The sequence below is a fragment of the Megalobrama amblycephala genome, linkage group LG8 (genome assembly GCF_018812025.1).
Source record: "Megalobrama amblycephala isolate DHTTF-2021 linkage group LG8, ASM1881202v1, whole genome shotgun sequence".
NCBI classification, from domain to species: domain Eukaryota; kingdom Metazoa; phylum Chordata; class Actinopteri; order Cypriniformes; family Xenocyprididae; genus Megalobrama; species Megalobrama amblycephala.
The window spans coordinates 5455432-5474143 of NC_063051.1; the positions used below are offsets into that span (position 1 = coordinate 5455432).

At 35.4% G+C, this 18712-nt stretch overlaps 1 protein-coding gene across 1 annotated transcript in view; it reads left to right on the top strand.

The window, feature by feature from the left end:
• The window catches only part of LOC125273473 (contactin-4), a 106509-nt gene that overhangs the window by 62446 nt on the left and 25351 nt on the right, over positions 1 to 18712 (top strand). Inside the window, 9 exon segments of the mRNA XM_048198883.1 lie at positions 2476 to 2602; positions 3670 to 3845; positions 6047 to 6142; positions 9352 to 9555; positions 10750 to 10852; positions 12115 to 12299; positions 12886 to 13028; positions 13185 to 13314; positions 14998 to 15148. Of these exon segments, the coding sequence (XP_048054840.1) occupies positions 2476 to 2602; positions 3670 to 3845; positions 6047 to 6142; positions 9352 to 9555; positions 10750 to 10852; positions 12115 to 12299; positions 12886 to 13028; positions 13185 to 13314; positions 14998 to 15148 (1315 nt within the window).

The following is an 18712-nucleotide window of genomic DNA, read 5'->3' on the forward strand; positions in this document are numbered from 1 at the left end:
CAACAAGTTCATATTATTTCTCTTATGGTTTGTGCAACTCTCAGCACATACTGCACCGCTGTAAGGAAGAGGCCGTCGAAGAGGCAGGTGCCCTATTTAAACGAACCAATGTCCCCCGCTCAGTGCCAGTGCTCTAGTTATTGCCGTTGTTGTGCTACAGTAACTATGCCAACTCAAATGGGCATTTGCATTCAAGCCACAGGTGCTCTTTTGATTGCACAGCTTGATATTCAGAAAGCTTAGCTAGAGAGAAGGAAGTGCAGAGGCCAGACAGCCTCAGATGGAAGGGCAGCAGCTATTCAGCACGGAGGACCTGAGGAGACCAAACACACATACTGTATCTAACAACCTGCCATATCTCAGCTTTGAAGGCAGACTTTATTTAGGGATTTTTGTCTTTTTATTTTTAATCGTAGTATTGATGAAACGTGTGCGGTTAAGCTGTGCAGTAAATTTCCAGTTGAAAGAAGTGGATTAGATCATGAAATAAATAAATCCAATGTAGCCTACACATATTCATTTGGGAAATAGGTTATATTGAGTGAGAGAAAGAGTAATAGTGATCTACCAAAGTGAAATAGTTATTTAACTTTCAGATACTGAATATGAATGTAGTTAATATTTAAACAATAAATGGAGCTATAAGGATGTGGTTATAGTAATGAGCATAGGAAGTTATTAAACTCGGATGAATGTCCTGATGTTAAAGAATCCCTGCCTCTTCTAATTGTATTCATTGCATATCTATATAAATTATTAATAACATTATGATTAGAAATATAATGTACAAAATCATTTAAGCAAAAAATTCAATAGCATATTGAGACTATTTTCCAATATAAAACGCATGTCTTGTTACACAGTGGAACAGTCATTCTTGTCGAAACAATTCAGATGTTCAAATGAACGTTATTTTTTTATTTATTAATTTAATTTTTATAAAATAAACCAAAATGTACAATGTGCATTACCATTTAAATGTTTGGGGTCTGTAATTTGTTTTTAAATGTTTTTAATCAATAACACAGTAAAACTAATATTGTGAAAATATTTTAAAAAATGTTTTCTGTTTTTTATTATTCCTGTGATGGCAATAATAAATCTTTCAGAAATCATTCTAATATGCTAATTTGGTGCTCATTTCTTATTATCACAGTTAAAAACTGCTGCAAAAGAACAACATTTATTTGAAATAGATTTTTTGTAACAATATAAAAGTCTTTACTGTCACTTTTAATCAATTTAAATTTAAATGTGTCCTTGCTAAATAATAGTATTACGGAGCATAATTTTTCATAGCTCCCATGTCATATTTTTTTTTTTACCTCAACATGTCCCTAGGGGCTCCATAAAGTATTAATCCCTTAAAAAAAAACTTAAACCCAAACTTAAAACGCTAGTGCATATCCAAAGTACGGACATTTGTTTGCATTTTGTTTTGTGATTATATCTTGTGATTGCACACTGTGGAAAAGCAGTAGAGAACTGGAATGTATGTCTGTGCTAAAGAACATTTATTGCTTTAATGTTTACATTTAACCAAAAAAAAACAGATTTCAGCAGAAGATCACCTCTCATTAAATTACCCACTATAATTAACTACTGTGAATAAATAGTACTTCTTTAGATGCTTCTTTTGTATTATATTTATCCCTGTAGTAAATTATTCCATAAAGGGGTTGGGGCAAAATCGCCCATGACAAAAAGTGATGGGGACGTGTCCTCACGGCAAATGACACCTATATGTGGAATACTGTAAGTGTGCTACTCCTCGCTCTAAATGCTTCATTAATTCCCGTCGTTCAAAGGACACACAAAAGGGAAAGTGAAAAAGGTAGCATCTCCCCCAGCGTGAGGAGGCAGGGCCCTCACCCCAGGCAAACACGCCTGGACACTTCCATTAGCTTGATGATGTGAGAGGGTAATTTTTTTTTGTCCTCGTCAAGGTTAGAGACCTGTAAAAAAGAATTTCATTCACTCAAAGAGAACGGGAAAAATCACCGGTGAGTTTTATTGGGAAAGGTAGAATGAGAAAGTGTACAGTAGAAAGCACAATTTCCCTGTGAAGGGGCTGACATGTTTCTGAGAGCTTGTTTATTCATTTAAGAAATGATACATTTCACTAGAGTAATTACCACAACATGGGGTAATTAGGGAGGTGGATTGGTGTCTTGGCAGCAGTCAACCGAAACAACAGACCTAGCCACATTGCCATGCGTGTTACGGGCCTGCCAAAAAGAGGACGTCATGTTGATACGGTTTCTGCTACAAGAGGGGAAATGAAAGCTGTTCCTCTGGCACATGTTTACGTTGCAGATCTAATGAGCTCGGTGTGGGAAGTTGCTGGAAATAAATGAATAGCGCACATTAGAGATAATGTGGACCTGATGTGTTCACACCTGTTTTAAAATCCAGATTCATGTTCCAAATTGTGGATTATGAGCTGTTTGTAACTCTTCTTGTTCTTTCTCCTAGAGAGAATTATTCGACATGGTCCAGTGTTCACGCAAGAACCCAGTGACAGTGTTTTCCCTTTGAGTGCAGAGGACAACAAGATATTTATTAACTGCAAAGCCAAGGGAAGTCCAGAGCCACATTACAAGTATGACCATTTCCCTCAATATCTTCTCAGTATATAGTGGATTCCAAAAGTCTGAGATCAAATTGAAAATATAGATTTACACCTATAAATAAATCAAATTTGAGAATTTTTTGAAACATTAAAAGAAAGAACAAATATGTGACATCGATTTTCCAAGGTCAGATTTTCTTTGCTCTTTCGAACATAATTAAATCATATTTCAATGACCCAATTATGACAATTATTTAATTTTTCATTTCAGCTTTTGACTGAAATTGTAAATACTAGTAAATTAAAGTTAAATTTATAATGAAACATTTTGTCACAAGTATTTTCAGACTTTTGGACAGTGTTATTTTAATATTTTTAATATACTATTATAGTATTCATTAATATTTCGAGTTGTTTTTTTATTTTTTTATTTTTTATTTTATTTTTTACATTTTAGTGATTATGTTGTGTTTTGTCATTTTTATTATGTTTGTTTTTATATATTTAAATTTTTATTTCAGTAATTTTAGTACTTCAATTTCAGTACTTTAGTACTATTTTATTTCAGTGAGAAAATTAGAAAGTCTTCATTTTTATTTTTGTTCATTTTTTTACGGAAGAGGATTAGGGCCAAGCAATAATAAAAAAATAAAACCATCTCGAGATTAAAGTTGTTAAATTTCGAGAAAAAAGTCGAAATAAAATGTTAAGAATAAACTCGTTAAATTACGAGAAAAAACTCGTTAAATTTCAAGAAAAAAGTTGAGATTAAATGTTGAGAATAAACTCGTTAAATTACGAGAAATTTAATGAGTTTTTTCTCGTAATTTAACAACTTTAATCTCGAGATGGTTTTATTTTTTTATTATTGCTTGGCCCTAATCCTCTTCCGTATTTTTTTCTATCTGTTCTGTTTTATTTTATTTTTTATAATAGTTTTGTTAATTATAACAATGTTTTTGAGCACATTGATATTTTTTTTTTCTCTGAAGGAACTGGATTAAAACATTTTCTTTGAATAAAAAGTATTCGTATATTTTTAATGTCTACATTTCTTCTCATCATCATTATCCTGTGCTCACTCCTTTCATATTTAGTTGGAAATTCAATGGAAAAGATCTTGACATTGACGTGGACTTCAACTACAGTCTTGCTGAGGGAAACCTTTTGATCACTAACCCTGAGGCAACTAAACACGGAGGTGTTTACCAGTGTATCGCCACTAATGCATTTGGAACCATTCTGAGCCGAGAAGCTAAAGTGGAGTTTGCATGTAAGTGCAAATTAAACTGTATGTTTTGTATAAGTGAATGTTTGAAAATAGCTTTTGACTGTCTACCTCACACATGATTAATATAACTTTTACTACGCTGTCTGTATATGTGTCCTTTGGAAGCTTAAATGCGTAATGTGTAGAATGGCTGTTGTCATTTGGTCCATTAGTGGGTAAGATATACTTTCTTCCATGGATGTGGTAGGCTTTTAAACTGACAACTACATTTTCACATCAGATCCCATCAGATGTCCAGTGGTACTAACTGAAATGCAACCTGTCATGGAAAATTGAAAAAAGGACTTATGTCAACAGATAATCAGAAAGTCTGCCTCATTTATATTGTGTGAACATATGAACACATTGTTCATTTGAAATTTCACAAGTAGATGTGTCTTTTCTGGGCTTGAGTGATGCAGAAAATTGTTGTAGGACTAATTGGTGGTGCTTCACTGGCAAAATTGGCATTCACAGAGTGGGGAAAAAGCATTTTCCCAATGATTTACCTTCTCACGTAGCCATCAGTTCTGAAGTCTTGAGGAATCTTTTTTTCTCTTGACTTATGATGAGAAAAGCTTTTCATTATGTGATTTTACTTAGTTTTATTCATCTTTTTTCCTGTTTATGCATATGGCAGACACTTTCATCCAAAGCAACTTATATTGCATTAAAGGTATACAGGGAATCAAACTCTTTACCTTGGCATTTCTAGCACCATTTTATACTGTTAAAGCTCCAAGAACGATTGTACTTTGTTGCTGGCACAAAACACACTTAATAAATATCTTTAAACCACATATTTTAGTGTTCAAGGGCACATTTTCCTTTAGTTTGATCCATAAAATATAGATCTGACAATACATAATTAACAAAGTTACCGTGACAACCACATATCTACAAAAATACACACATACACACATACAGTGTGTAGTCAGAAAGTGTTAGTTGCATTTCAAATAGATAAGTATAAAAATTGTATTTATTTTACCTGACTTGCAAATTTTTTAAATGTAACTTTTTTTTCTTGGTTTATACATTAAAGTGTGAGTTCACCCAAAAATTAAAATTATCCCATGATTTACTCACCCTCAAGCCATCCTAGGTGTATATGACTTATAGGTATATATGAGTTATATTAAATAATGTCCTGGTTCTCCTAAGCTTTATAATGGCAGTAAAAAGAGGATGAGATTTTGAAGCCATCCAACATAAAATATAACCACACGGCTCCGGTGGGTTATTAAAGGCCTTCTGAAGTGAAGCAATGCATTTGTGGAAGAAAAATATCTATATTTAGAACTTTAAAAACTAAAATAATTGGCTTCGGCAGACGGCCGTTCTCATTGATTTACAGCGAAAGAGTGAACTCCTGACACATGATGCTCTGACGAACGCCAAAGCAAAACACGAGTCATGAATTAGAAGTCTAAAATGAGAGTTTTTAAAGAGAAATGTTGGAGGATTTCAATATAAGAGAGCTTGAGTTTGTTGCACAGCCCTATTTGTTTGAACAGCGAGAGGCATCAAAGCTTACACTACTCCTACATCGCGTCATGGGTTACTCTTTTTGCCGTAAGTTGACGTGCGTATTGCCGTCTGCCTGGAAGCCAGTTATTTAAGTTTTTAAGTTTTAAATATGGATATTTTTCTTACACAAATGCATCGCTTCACTTCAGAAGGCCTTTGTTAACCCCCCGAAGCCCTGTGGATGTCTTTTATGATGGTTGGTTGCACTTTTTTGGGCTTCAAAATCTCATCCTCTGTTTACTGCCATTATAAAGCTTAGGAGAGCCAGGACATTATTTAATAGAACTCAGATCGTATTCATCTGAAAGAAGAAAGTCATATACATCTAGTATGGCTTGAGGGTGAGTAAATCATGGGGTGTTTTTCATTTTTGGGTGAACTATCCCTTTAACCTTAATAAATTTGAATATTTATTTTTTCTTGCAGTTTGTCCTTTGGTTACACAAAACACAACTCATTCCACACAGTCATATATTCATGAGGCTGGAGAACTGATATTTGAATAAACACCACAGCTTTAGCCCAGTGTGGGATGTCATTTTTGCCTGTCCCTTTCTGTGCTATAGAGTGGCATTTCTAAAGGTCCCTGCTCTGTGAGTCGTCTGTTGCACGTCAGAGCGATGACACTGCCTTTAATGAAAAGTAATGGCAATCCCATTATTTTGTTTTTGCAGACCTGCAGAATTTCAGCAGCAAGGCCAGAAGTCCAGTATTAGTGAGGGAAGGACAGGCTGTTGTGCTCCTGTGCGGTCCGCCACCCCACTTTGGAGGTACATTTTAGTGTATTCTATATGAATTTGAATGTTATTTTCAAATGCACATCAGGTTTTTTGCATACAAATACACAAAGTCACACTATTTTTCCATTTTCCAATAGAGACTTTCATACAAAGCAAGAGTGACAATTGTTTCCAAAACCTGTTGACCTCTTTCCACAGCGCATTTTTTTCAGTTCGAGCACTATGTTTAGCCTGTGGAATAATTGCAAGCAAATCCAAGGTCAGGAATTCACCGCAAGTGGCAATTCAGTGCTGGTCATGTCAAAGAAAACCTCATTCTGCTCTGCTCACTTAGTATGTATGGTACATGTTGGTTCAGATTGTGACTTAATCATCTCATATTGTGAGCAAATCAAGCTTTCAAATGACCGGAGCACAAAGGCTCACTCTGGAGCTCCCGTTCTTGCATTCATACACCAGCCTCGTGGCATTTAGCTCCCCTTCCTCCTTCTTAATGGCACTTGTGCCCTTGTGGTCATTTAGAAAGGTTATTTTCTTAAGCCTTGGCCTTCTGTTGAAAGGTAATAAAGGCATGTGGTGGCTGGTTTAAAGCGACACGTCTCTTTATCCCCCAGTCCAGCTGTGCACCTCTTCTGTGTCTGTATACAGCTGATTAGCAGCATCTCAAAGAGCCACGCACACATGCGGCAGAGGTGCAATTTCACGCCACCGCAACGGCGTTCTGACATTCCGCCACATTTCCACTCAAATCAATGGCCTTAATGCCCCATACCTTCCCCACTCTCTGCCACCACCCTCCATCTTCTGTTTTCCTTCCCCTGTTCTCCCGCCACACCACCCTTGATTGTTTGCCACATTCTGTAATCCGATGCTCTGTTGTATGGATAATGGTTTATGGGACTTTATACAGTGGTCCTGGAACTGATTTTTTGCGGGGCTTGGAAGTGATTTTTATCATTCCCATTCATCCCAAAAGCAGGCGTGAAGGACCACCCAGAAATTTGAAATCTGCCTTTTTTTGCTCTTGGGAATAAATTTTTTTTCTTTAACTTTGGTGCGTGAGAAATGTGTCCGCCATGTATATATGAACATTTGGCATATATCTTAGTATATATTAACTTTCAAAGGTTTGGAGTCTCAAAAAAACAAGTCTCTTAAGCTCAAAAATATTATCTTATGCTCACCAAGGCTGCATTTATTTGATCAAAATACAGTAAACACAGTAATATTGTGTTTAGTAATAATGTTTTTTTTTTATTCTAATACATTGTAAAATATAATTTATTTCTCTGATGGATTTTCAGCAGCCATTACTCCACTCTCAAGTGTCCTAAAACCTTTTAGAAATTTTACAAATATGGTCATTATTATGTTAAATACAGTTGTGCTGCTTAATATTTTTGACCATGAGACATTTTTTTTTTCAGGGTTGTTTGATGAATAGCAAGTTTGAAAGAACAGCATTTATTTGAAGTATTTTGTAACATTACAGTATTTTCTATATTATATTTGATTAGAATTATAAATGAACAAAAAGTGCACACTTAGAGGTAATTTTGGTTGCTTATTTACTTCGTATGACTATGTTAGTTCAATTACTGCTCGCTGTCTTCCAGTGTGGATAATTTGGAACATTAAACTGGACCATGTGAATTATAGTGACGGCTCTACATTAATGTACAGTAACTACTACCTAAAGTAAAAATCAGCTATTTTTCCTGCCAAATAGCTTTGTTCATTGGTCTACTGTCACGTGATTTCAGATTAGTGGCTGTGAATTTGGTTCCTAAGAGACCAAAAGCCTTAAGCACAGTGCGCAGTAATGACGAGAGGTCGCTCACCTTGTCACTACTACATTTATGATGGTTTTAATTCACCCCTATTCTATCTGGAAGCCAAATGGTTCTTTTTCCTTGGTACTGTAGATTTTTTTTTTTTTTTTTTTAACCTTAAATAGCCCTTATCAATCCACATTTCAGCCACTCTAACCCCCTGTCTGCCCTCTAATAAATGCTGCTTAATTTGATGCTTTCATACAGTACTTTATTTCATACCACAGGCCTTGATGTGTGCTCTTTCTGTATTCCTTTTTTCCCTCTCTTTCTGTATTCCTGTCTCATTAAGAAAGAGTGAGAGGTGACATGCATGAATGGAGATAAAGAAATAAATGAAAAGGCTATCAAGACAAAAGGAACTTACATCACAAAAAAAATCTAAATTAATATGAAAAGCAAATTTAGTGAGTGAGCAGATTAAATTGAAGACACGTTCATTTGCTTTTTGTGGATTGTAAAACATATTTGTTATTTTAGATGAATAACTGTAAATTATGAATAACTGTAAATTAGGTTTAGGTAAATTAAGAAATTAAAATCCTATATTATTAAAATATATTTACTTCATTTCATTTTACATTTTTATAAAGTTGTCACAAACCAAAGTGTTTGGACATTTTGTGGTCGCAAATTGAAATGTGTTGTTGTTTTATTTGTTTTGACAGAATCAGACTTATTTTTGAGAAATATCTCATTATAATACTAATAAATGTATTCTGCCTGTCTGGCAATAATAGTGTAAAGTGAATAGTATTTTTATTTATTTTGTCTTAAAATGTGTTGTTGGACTTTCCCTATCATTCTATTCAAACTAATCAACTGAAAGGGAGACAGTTCTTAAATTAATCATTTTGCCTAACGCACTAAATATGTGGGATTATGTGGGATAAATATATTTTTATGTGGGACTATCTTGTACCATAGCATTTATTTTATCAGAATGCTTTTCACACACACACACACACACACACACACACACACACACACACACACACACACACACACAAATATGTATCTTACCTAATATATCTGCATCACAGGATATCATCTTACATTTAATGTTGTGTTTATTTGCAATCATGAAAAGTAAAGACTTCAGATTTTATAGAGCTGTTTGTAGATCCAGTATGTGACTTTTTGTATGGAACATTATTATTTTTCAGTTCCTGTTGCTGTTTTGATTTAACCTTTTTATATACAAACTTTTCCCACAGCTGAGCTCTAACAAATTTCATCCGCAAATGGTTGAATTTAATAAAAAAAAAAAAAATTCAAATAGTCTTCAAGTTTTGTATTTCATAAGGCATCAAGCTGTACACTAAGTATGGCATGCAGGAGATTTTTATATACATAAAATTATATGTATATATATATAGTAATGACATCTGAGAATTTTCTCCTTAGAAATCAGATATTCCTGGATATTTAATGGCCGCCCCAGCGTTGCTGTTGGGGACAACCGACGCTTTGTGTCCCAGAGGACTGGAAATTTGTATATCGCTAAGGTAGAGACGTCAGACGTGGGCAACTACACATGTGTGGTGAGGAACGTGATGACCAACACGACGGTCTACAGTTCCCCAACTCCAGTGGTGTTACGTCGGGATGGTGAGTAGCCTGGAGGAACTGCTAACAGTGATGAATCAGTAGATTTGAGCATGACGGTGTTTGCTTTGCTGCCACTCAGAGACATAGCATTTGTGTGTTCATAGTCTCTGAGCCATGCTCATCCAACTGTGTGTATGTGTGTGTGTGTGTGAGAGAGAGAGAGAGAGAGAGACAGGGAAGGAGAAAAATTTTTGCATTAAGAAACACGTACACCCTCTCTCTCACACACATACCCCGGGAGGCTCAACATCACCAGTCATTAGTGTCTGTTTAATATTCACACAGACAAGGTATATGAAGTAGGGCGGAGAGGTTTTGAATATTTTGAGTTAATGTGAATATTGAATATTTTCATCTATGAATATTTTGGGCATAAGACCACTTCTGAACTCTTACTACTTTACTAATTCTTATTTCTTACTTTTCCTTGTGTTTGATCTACATTCCCTGCTGAAAAGACCATTTTAGGCCAGCATAAATTTACATGATTTTCTAGTTGGTGCTAGTCAATCAGCTGGTCCACCGTCGTGATATTTTTGCTAAAGTTGGTTGAATAAGATTTTGCTAAAGCTGGTTTTTGGCAAAAGATTGTTAGCTTAGCAATGTTAATCTCATCAAAATTAAACAAAATAACTACAAAAAGTGTTAGTTGATGAAAGTTTTATTATTTTTATATTATTTATAGTATTTAAGAATTCACAATTTATCTAATACAAGCACTATTTTCATGTTATATTTTGATGATCTTTTATATGATACATATTTAAATTAACTTGTTTTTTCATAAAATGTTACGTTTTTTTTTACTTTTTTTACCCAAAATGTTTTTTTTTAAGTATTATTGTGAGTCAGATGAATATGACATGACAAAATATTGAATATAAGTTTTCTTACAAAAGATATTTTCATCAAAAGACAAAACTATGACTAAAGGAAAAAATAATAATTTGAATAATGAATATTGTTGTTAACCTAGTTAAAAGCCTAGTGAGAACACCAGCGTCCAAAGCACTACATATTCTGGTGACCAGCCATTCTCTTTTCAGCAGGGTTTCTTGGCAAGCTGCGATGTGTTGTGAACTTGTTTATATGCCTTGTTTGCACATCAAGTGATACACTATAAATAGTTTCATTTGAATTGAAGTGCATTGCTTTCACCCTAAAAGTCTTATGCTTGTTATCCTTATTTTACAGCTGTAATGGGGGAATATGAGCCAAAGATTGAAGTCCAGTTTGACAAAATGCTCCACGTTGCCAAAGGATCATCGGTTCGACTGGAGTGTTTCGCTTTAGGAAAGTAGGTCTCTACTTTACTAACAGATGGACTGCTTGCCCCCAGAGGGTTGCCTTGCTTAACTGGGGATTGCCACACTTGGCACATAGTACATCTTCGCAGTTTATTTAAGAGAAATGTCTCAGAAATCTACAGGATCCTTTAATCTTCGTGAAGTACTAGGAAGCAGATGGAGGGGGGCAGCCATTATTTTAAAAACAGCTGCAGATTGTCCACAGGTAATGTGTTAAGGGATGCTGGGATACTGGAGGTCGATCAGGTGCAGAACAGATTTGCTGCCAGGCCATGTATTTTAACATTTTATTTATTTATACATTTTCTAAGGTTTGGGGTCAGTCTGATTTTTTTTTATATATATATGTTGTTGAAATGTCACAAATTTATGGAAGCTTGTTTTTGCCACTGAATAAGTTATAAAGTCAGAATTGTGTGATATAAAGTCACAATTGCAAGTTATAAAATATAAAATCAGAATTGTGAAATATAAACTCGCAATTCTGAGAATTAGACTTTATAACTCGCCACTGTGAGTTTACATCTCACAATTCTGAGAAAAGAAGTCAGAATTGCATGTCTCGCAACTGTGAGTTTATAATGTGCAATTGTTAGTTTATATCTTGCAATTCTGACATTATAAATCGCACTTCTGACTTTATTTCTCGCATTAGACCGTTTTCACAGACTGTGATGGCGTGTTTCATTTATAACACTATACTTAGTATTATATTACCATTGCAAATTACAAAAAAATAGTTGACACTGCTGTGAGGGTGTTTCTAATACAGCGGCTATGGAAGTGACGGTAAAAATTACATCTTTCTCTCTTCTGACTGCCGTTATCAATCGCTCTCTATTTTTTTTTCTCTTTTTGAAAGTTATGAAAACACTATTGTGGAGTTTTTCTTTTGCTATTTTTGCAAATGGAAACTCAAAAAATATTTAATGAAGTCTCATTCACCGCTATAAAAGTTTGTCCAACTGTGATTACTTCTGCTTCTGAGAAATCTGGAAAAATGTGAAAATGGTTTATTGTGTTTATATCTCACAATTCTGAGAAAAGAAGTCACATACTATAGATGTAAACATGCTAGGGACTGGGGAATATGTCATACTTTGTGAATGATGCTCATTATAATTGTGTAGGAATGGATGTTGAGTCACATGTTATACAAAAATGTTGACTAACATGTTCTGCTTTGATGAATCATGTAAAACCTCCATAGATCATCTCTGTGCAGTGTGATGTTAATATGGTCTTTCCTCAGTCCAGTGCCTTCTATTTCCTGGAAGAGAGCAGACGGAAGCCCCTTCCCGGGAAAAATGAAGATAAATCACTCAAATGGTGTCCTAGAGATCCCATATTTCCGTCCAGAGGATTCTGGACTTTATGAATGTGTGGCCGAAAACTCCAAAGGACGCAGTATTGCAAAAGGACGTCTTGTTTTTCAAAGTAAGGTCAAATACTGACAAAATGGTCAGATAGTTTTTTCAAAATAGAGACTGGATGATAAATAGCCTTTTTTTTAGAAATATGTAGACAGCTGTGTCCAAAACGTTGTGTGCAGAGTATTTTTCACAATGTTAAAAGACCTTTTTTTATCTCTCCTATCCATGCAGCATTTTGTCTGCCATCACGCCATTACCGCAGGAGAATCAATAAGAGAAATTTAAATTTTTAATGAGTCAGATAACGGATCACACAGCAACCTGTGGTAAATAATAAATAATGAAAGAATAGATTTTATTGTCAATTGTCAAGGCAAGACTAATTAGAGTGGCTATAGTAGGTGTTGTTTAGTCTGCCCAGAATACCCACAATATATGCACTGCAACAGTGCTCTTCTACAAGACAGGAAGAATCATCTAGAATTAATGTGCACAGTGTAACCTCATTTTTTGGTGGTTTATAAAACACAATGCTTTCATCATCGTTGCAATGCATTGCAAGGGAGAAAGTTCAGAGAGACAGACGTTGTGTTAAGGCAGGATGCAGACCTCTGCATTTGTTTTATTTTAGTTCATTGCTGTTCACGCAGATGTGGAACACCTGCAGTGGTCGCAGACTCTCTATGACGCAAACATGGCTATTGAGTCTGATCTTCACTGGGAGTGCAAGGCTAATGGAAAACCTCAACCTGTTTACAGATGGCTCAAGAATGGACAGCCTTTGGTCTCTCAGGTGATAATACTAACCGTCAGAATAACATCCCTCAACACGTTTTACCTTTTCAGTGAAATGCTAAGACATGAAATGTGCTGTGTATGTTTTAAATTCTATATATTTAATTTATTAGTCGTCTTTGCAATCTATCCTGACAGTTTTGTTTATGCTCAGGACAGAATTCGTGTTGATGGTAGCAGGTTAACCATCTCCAACATAAACCTGATGGATTCTGGGATGTATCAGTGTTTGGCAGAGAATGATAACGGAGTCATATATGCTAGTGCTGAACTCAAAGTTGTGGGTAAGCAGCTTTCAATGTTATCAAATTAAATCAAACTTTAATGGAATTTGGTATGTAGTGAAAAAAATAAAAAATAAAAAAATAATATATATATATAATTTTTTTTTTTTTTTTTTTTTTTTTTATTTTTTTTTCCTACTATGGTAGTCAGTGGGGGGCAAGATCTGCAAGTACTTTTAGAAAACCAACAATCAGACTGATTTTTAAAGGTACACTATGTAACTTTTTTCATTCAAAATTTACAAAATTTAAATAAGTAAAATCAATAAATCATCAATCCTTCTTAAAAGTGTATTTATCTGACCCGGATTCACTATGGTAAGCCGATTATTAGTGTCTATATTTTAGACCACGTGGGAAATTGCGTACATACGTCACTTGTCCGTGCGTGTCTCATTATATCCGTAAATACAGAAAAGTTGCCCCGCTTACTTTGATGTGTGAATGGTGTGGGAGTGGCAAAGGTTATTTGTCACTACACGTGAGAAAAGTTGGCATTGAGCATGCTAAATCTCAAACCCCCAGGGAATCACCCGTTTTATAAAAACGCCAAACAGAGGAGAGTCTGCTGGCAAAAAGAGAATGCGACAGAACTTGTAATAAAACAAGAATCAACATTGGCTTGGCTTTACTGAGATCTGATGGATTTGAAAAGTTGTAAAAGTGACATGGAAATGCCAATTTTTGTTTTAGGGCTGTGCTGGAATTTATTTTAAAGGAAGTACCTTGTCTATTAATGGGTATAGCTACAATAACGTCTGCAGCTAGTCAACTTGAGATCCTTTCCATCTAAGCTGGTTATATCCCTTAAGCCTAGTAGGGAATGTTTTATGAGCAGCAGGTTAACCATATTCATCCGCAAAGTTACGCAGAGCCAAAGCACAACCAAAACAACGTTTTTCCAATGCTATCTTACGACCAATTTATACGTATTTTACAAGGTGGCTAATTCGTACAAATTCGTACAACCTCACTTGTACGAATTTGTACAGTTTGGGTGATGGGTAGGTTTAGGGGCAGGGTTAGGGGTAGGTAATTTGTAAGAATTCATACGAATTGGGCAACTTGTAAAATACGTACGATTCTGCAAAAATCGTACAGATTCGTATGAGTGAGGTCGTACACGTACGAATTAGCCACCTCGTCAAATATGTATGAATTGCCGTGAGATCAGGTTGATTTTTTCTGCAAAATCGCTTATTAACCGCTAAAGGGCCAAAAGTTATGTAGTGTAACTTTAAAAATCATATTAGTTATAGCAGTTACAGCATGACATAAACGTGAATGAACATCAGAGGTTATGTTGAAAGATACAGTACAACTTACTGAAATATATCTTGTCTCATGTAATGACTCCGCATAATATAAAAACTGCCTTACTGTATGTGCAATTTAAATGCTTACATACGAATCAGTTTTTATTTGTGTTTATTTTTAAATAAATGTGATTAATTAATTGATTATTAACTAAACTTTATTTTTGGTTTCAGTTTTTGACTAAATGAAAAGGTGTTTCATGTTTTGGTAAAAAAATAATAATAAATAATTAATTAATTTCAGTGTATCACTAATGAAAAGTCATGAAAATTAATTGGTCAAATGTGTGGGAACCCTGGTATTCAGTGTTTATAATAGTGAAATATGTACCCTAAAATTGCATATCACATGTCCCATGTCTTTCAGCCTCACCTCCAGACTTCTCAAAAAACCCACTGAAGAAGAGCACACTGATTCAGAGAGGCGGAGAAGCTATCATCGAATGCCGGCCGCACGCGTCCCCCAGAGCTTCGTACTCTTGGAGGAAAGGCAATGACTTCCTGAAAGACAGCAAGAGGTACGGGTCAGCAGACTGGTCACTAATGAAAGGTGCGAAATGAGCCACTTGCACTCCTGTTGTCCCCGGAGCTTTGGGGTTTGTTTGCAGGCCATTCACACAGGACGCTTTCTTGCATGCATCTGCACAGTAATAGTTTTCAATTTATTATTACATTTATGCTATAATACCCAATAAATTTGAAATCTCTCATTTTCCCATGTTGGCAAAACGCCTCAAAGCTTATGGACAAGGGCAAAAACCCCAATTTTGATTTTATGGGATTTAAAATGACAAAAATATGAAAATAAATTTGGGTGCTTTAGCGGAATCCAGTTGTGCTCATTATATGTATGTTGCAGATAAAAATGGAAAGAAAGGAAAAAAAAATGCAAAATTTACATTACTTCCCATAGAAATAACAGTGTAACATTTTATTACATTTTATGAGAACTTCCTGTTTTCTTTTCCTCCTTCAGCAGTCATTATTTGCAAAGCATTATCCCATTACTGTGTGATATTTTTTCCATATTTTTATTCAAAAATAATTACCTTTTGTTGTCCATACTGAACACACGTTGCCGAGGCACAGATGTTGCACATTCAAAACCAACAACATCCATCCTGATGGTACTTTTCACACAAGAGTGAGTGCCTAGTGGAACACTAATTAATACACCCCTGGATCTGCGTCTTTCCTGTGGGGTTTCAACAGGACAGAATCATTCTAGCATGGCCATGTCAGAACAGGTGGCAGGAGGGACAAGTGTATGATCTCCAGTAATGGATGGGGATGGAGTGATAACCAATGGGAGCTCACTCTGTGCACTGTGGTCCATCTGGACCTGAGAGAGAACACACATGCCATGACTCACTGATGCTGCCTAGGGTCTCTGTGGAACGATGTGATTATTGGATGAGGGAGAGGGGGAGTGATGGAAAGGGGGAGAGCGAGAGGAAGTGAGACAAGAGGTGCAAGACTGTGTATCAGATACTGTCTATCAGAGGGTAAAGGTAGGCCTTGGAGTGTCTGAAATGGAGTGCTAACATACTCCTACCTGCATACTGCACAGTATGTATTAAAGCTTTATAGTGTATATGCAGCAATATGCAAAAAAAATAAACATTTCAGTAAAGAGTTTGTGTTTAATTCAGAAAGTGGCATCCAGTTATCATTTTGGAAATAGTTATTTTGCAGTATTTTCAGGTTTGGACTTAATGTGTCAGGAAGCAAATGGGCAGTCGAGTGCACAGCATTGTGGGATACACTATTGCACACTGTGCATTCTGCACCTACTATTATTTTGGAAATAGAAGCCTATATGAAGCAATGTGCACAAATAGTGCACATCTAGGAAGTGGCATCTAGTTATCTTTTTGCAAGTAGTTATTTTAGTTATTTTTTAATGTCTTAACTTTTGACAGTCCACTTAAATGCATTGTGGGATAAACTATGGCACATTGTGCACACTGCATACTAATGTTTTACAAATAGTAGTCTATATGAAATAGTATGCGATATGCGACAATCAACATTTCAGTAAACAGTCTTTTTATCAGCGAGTGGCATTCAGTTATCATTTTTTAAATCTAATTTTGAGTAAAATTTGACTGCTCAAACAATGGAAGGATATGGAAGGTCACGTGGAGTGCATTGCATTGTGGGATACGCTTCTGGTTCCCTTTCATGGGAACTGTCGACGCTACGTCATATGACGTTATGGGTTCCCATAACGTCATATGACGTAGTGTCTCGTTCCCTTATTCAGGGAACCAGGGTTACACAAGTAACCCGAGACGTTTGTTGTGTTTGGAATGGAATACTAGTGTACTGCATATTGCACACTGTATACTGCATACTGTTTACAATATATATTATGTAAAACTGAAAATATTATGCAGACTAAATGTTTTAGCAATATTATTATTGAACGTAATATACAATAATATTTTTGTATATTACATGATTAATTCAGAAAATGATTGACAGTCCAATCAAATAAGTTAAGAAAGAGATTAAAGTCGTGGCTGACTTTACATTTGTTACTTTAGAAAATGAATTTTAATTTGCCTCATTGCGTTATGGGATACAGTTTTCTGCACAGCGTGCTCTGTTATATATTGCAAATTTGACATGTAGTGGGGTCATCTGTGTATTCCATACATAGTGAAAATGTGTATACCCTGCATACTGCAATTCAAATATTTGGGTCAGTAAGATCTTTGAAAGAAATTGATAGTTTTATTCAGCAAGGACACATTAAACTGATCAAATGTGACTGAATAAATTATATTTCTTGAAAACTGGAGTTATGGCTGCTGAAAATTCAGCTTTACCTTCACAGTAATACATTACATATTAAAATATATAAAAATAAAAAACAGTTTTTAATTTGTTATAACTTTTCGCAGTATTACTGTCTTTACTGCATTTTTGATCAAATAAATGCAGCCTTGATGAGCATAAGAGAATTTTTTCTAAAACATCTTACCCACCCAAAACATTTGAGCGGTAGCGTAGGTATTGTTCCCTTCTGAACATACTGAAACCTAGATTCATGAATAAAGGAACAGATTGATGCTTTGCCTTTGTGGGTAAATATGTGTGATTGTTGAGTCTGAAATATTTTCACAGCAATTACACTGTGTTTTACTTTGAAGAGGTGTAAACATGAACATGTCAATCTAATGTTGGATCTCACACTCCTGAGTTCGTATCAAGTCAGTGTGTTAGAGCCTTACACCGTAGACTTTCTGTGATTCTCTGGACGTGCTCCAACTTGTGAGGAGAAGCATCGATTAGTCATCGTATTCCACAGGGCGGTCAGGAGAGGAAGGATCAGAGACTGATTACAAAGCCATCATGTCTTGACGCAAATATAAATGTGGCTCTGTGTGGTCAAAAGTTTTGTTCCGTAAGCAGATAGCTCTTGGTCTTTTTCTATTGGTTTTGCAGCTCATTGCTCACGGGTCGTCTGGTCGGCACGCTTCTATCACTCAGCGTTTGATATTTTTGTCAATAAATCAGATGAAAGCTTTCAGCGTAAAGCATGTTCTCTGAGCCATAGTAAATACATATTTATTTTTAAAAGCTGCGGCTGAAATTGTTTGATTTCTGAGCTGGCAGGTCTGCTGTGCTCATGTTTGATTTGTTCTGGGAGAAGGTCACAGCGGATCTCAGTGTTATATATTTACATTGCTGTATTTATTTATCTATCATTCCTTCCATTCCATTCCTAGTTATTAAAAACAAGGCAGCATCATTTGTTGATGCATATCAAGGTAGATGAAGCACTTCTGAGGATTGTTTTCTCCAGTTATACGAAATATACATAAATCAGAATTCAGTTTAGTGAGTGGTACAAAAGTCTACCACAATTGATGTAGCTAATTCGTTGCTAAAGTGGTTACTTCCTGTTCCAAGTCAAAAGAACCAAGCTTGACCATTTGCCTTAATGTTAAGAACTAATCTGACCAACTAGCAGTTAAACAAGGGGCAATCAGTCTTATTTTTCAGATTCAAATTAGACCAATATATGTTTTTATGTAACTAACTTAAAGTTATGACGCGTCTTTAAAATTTCT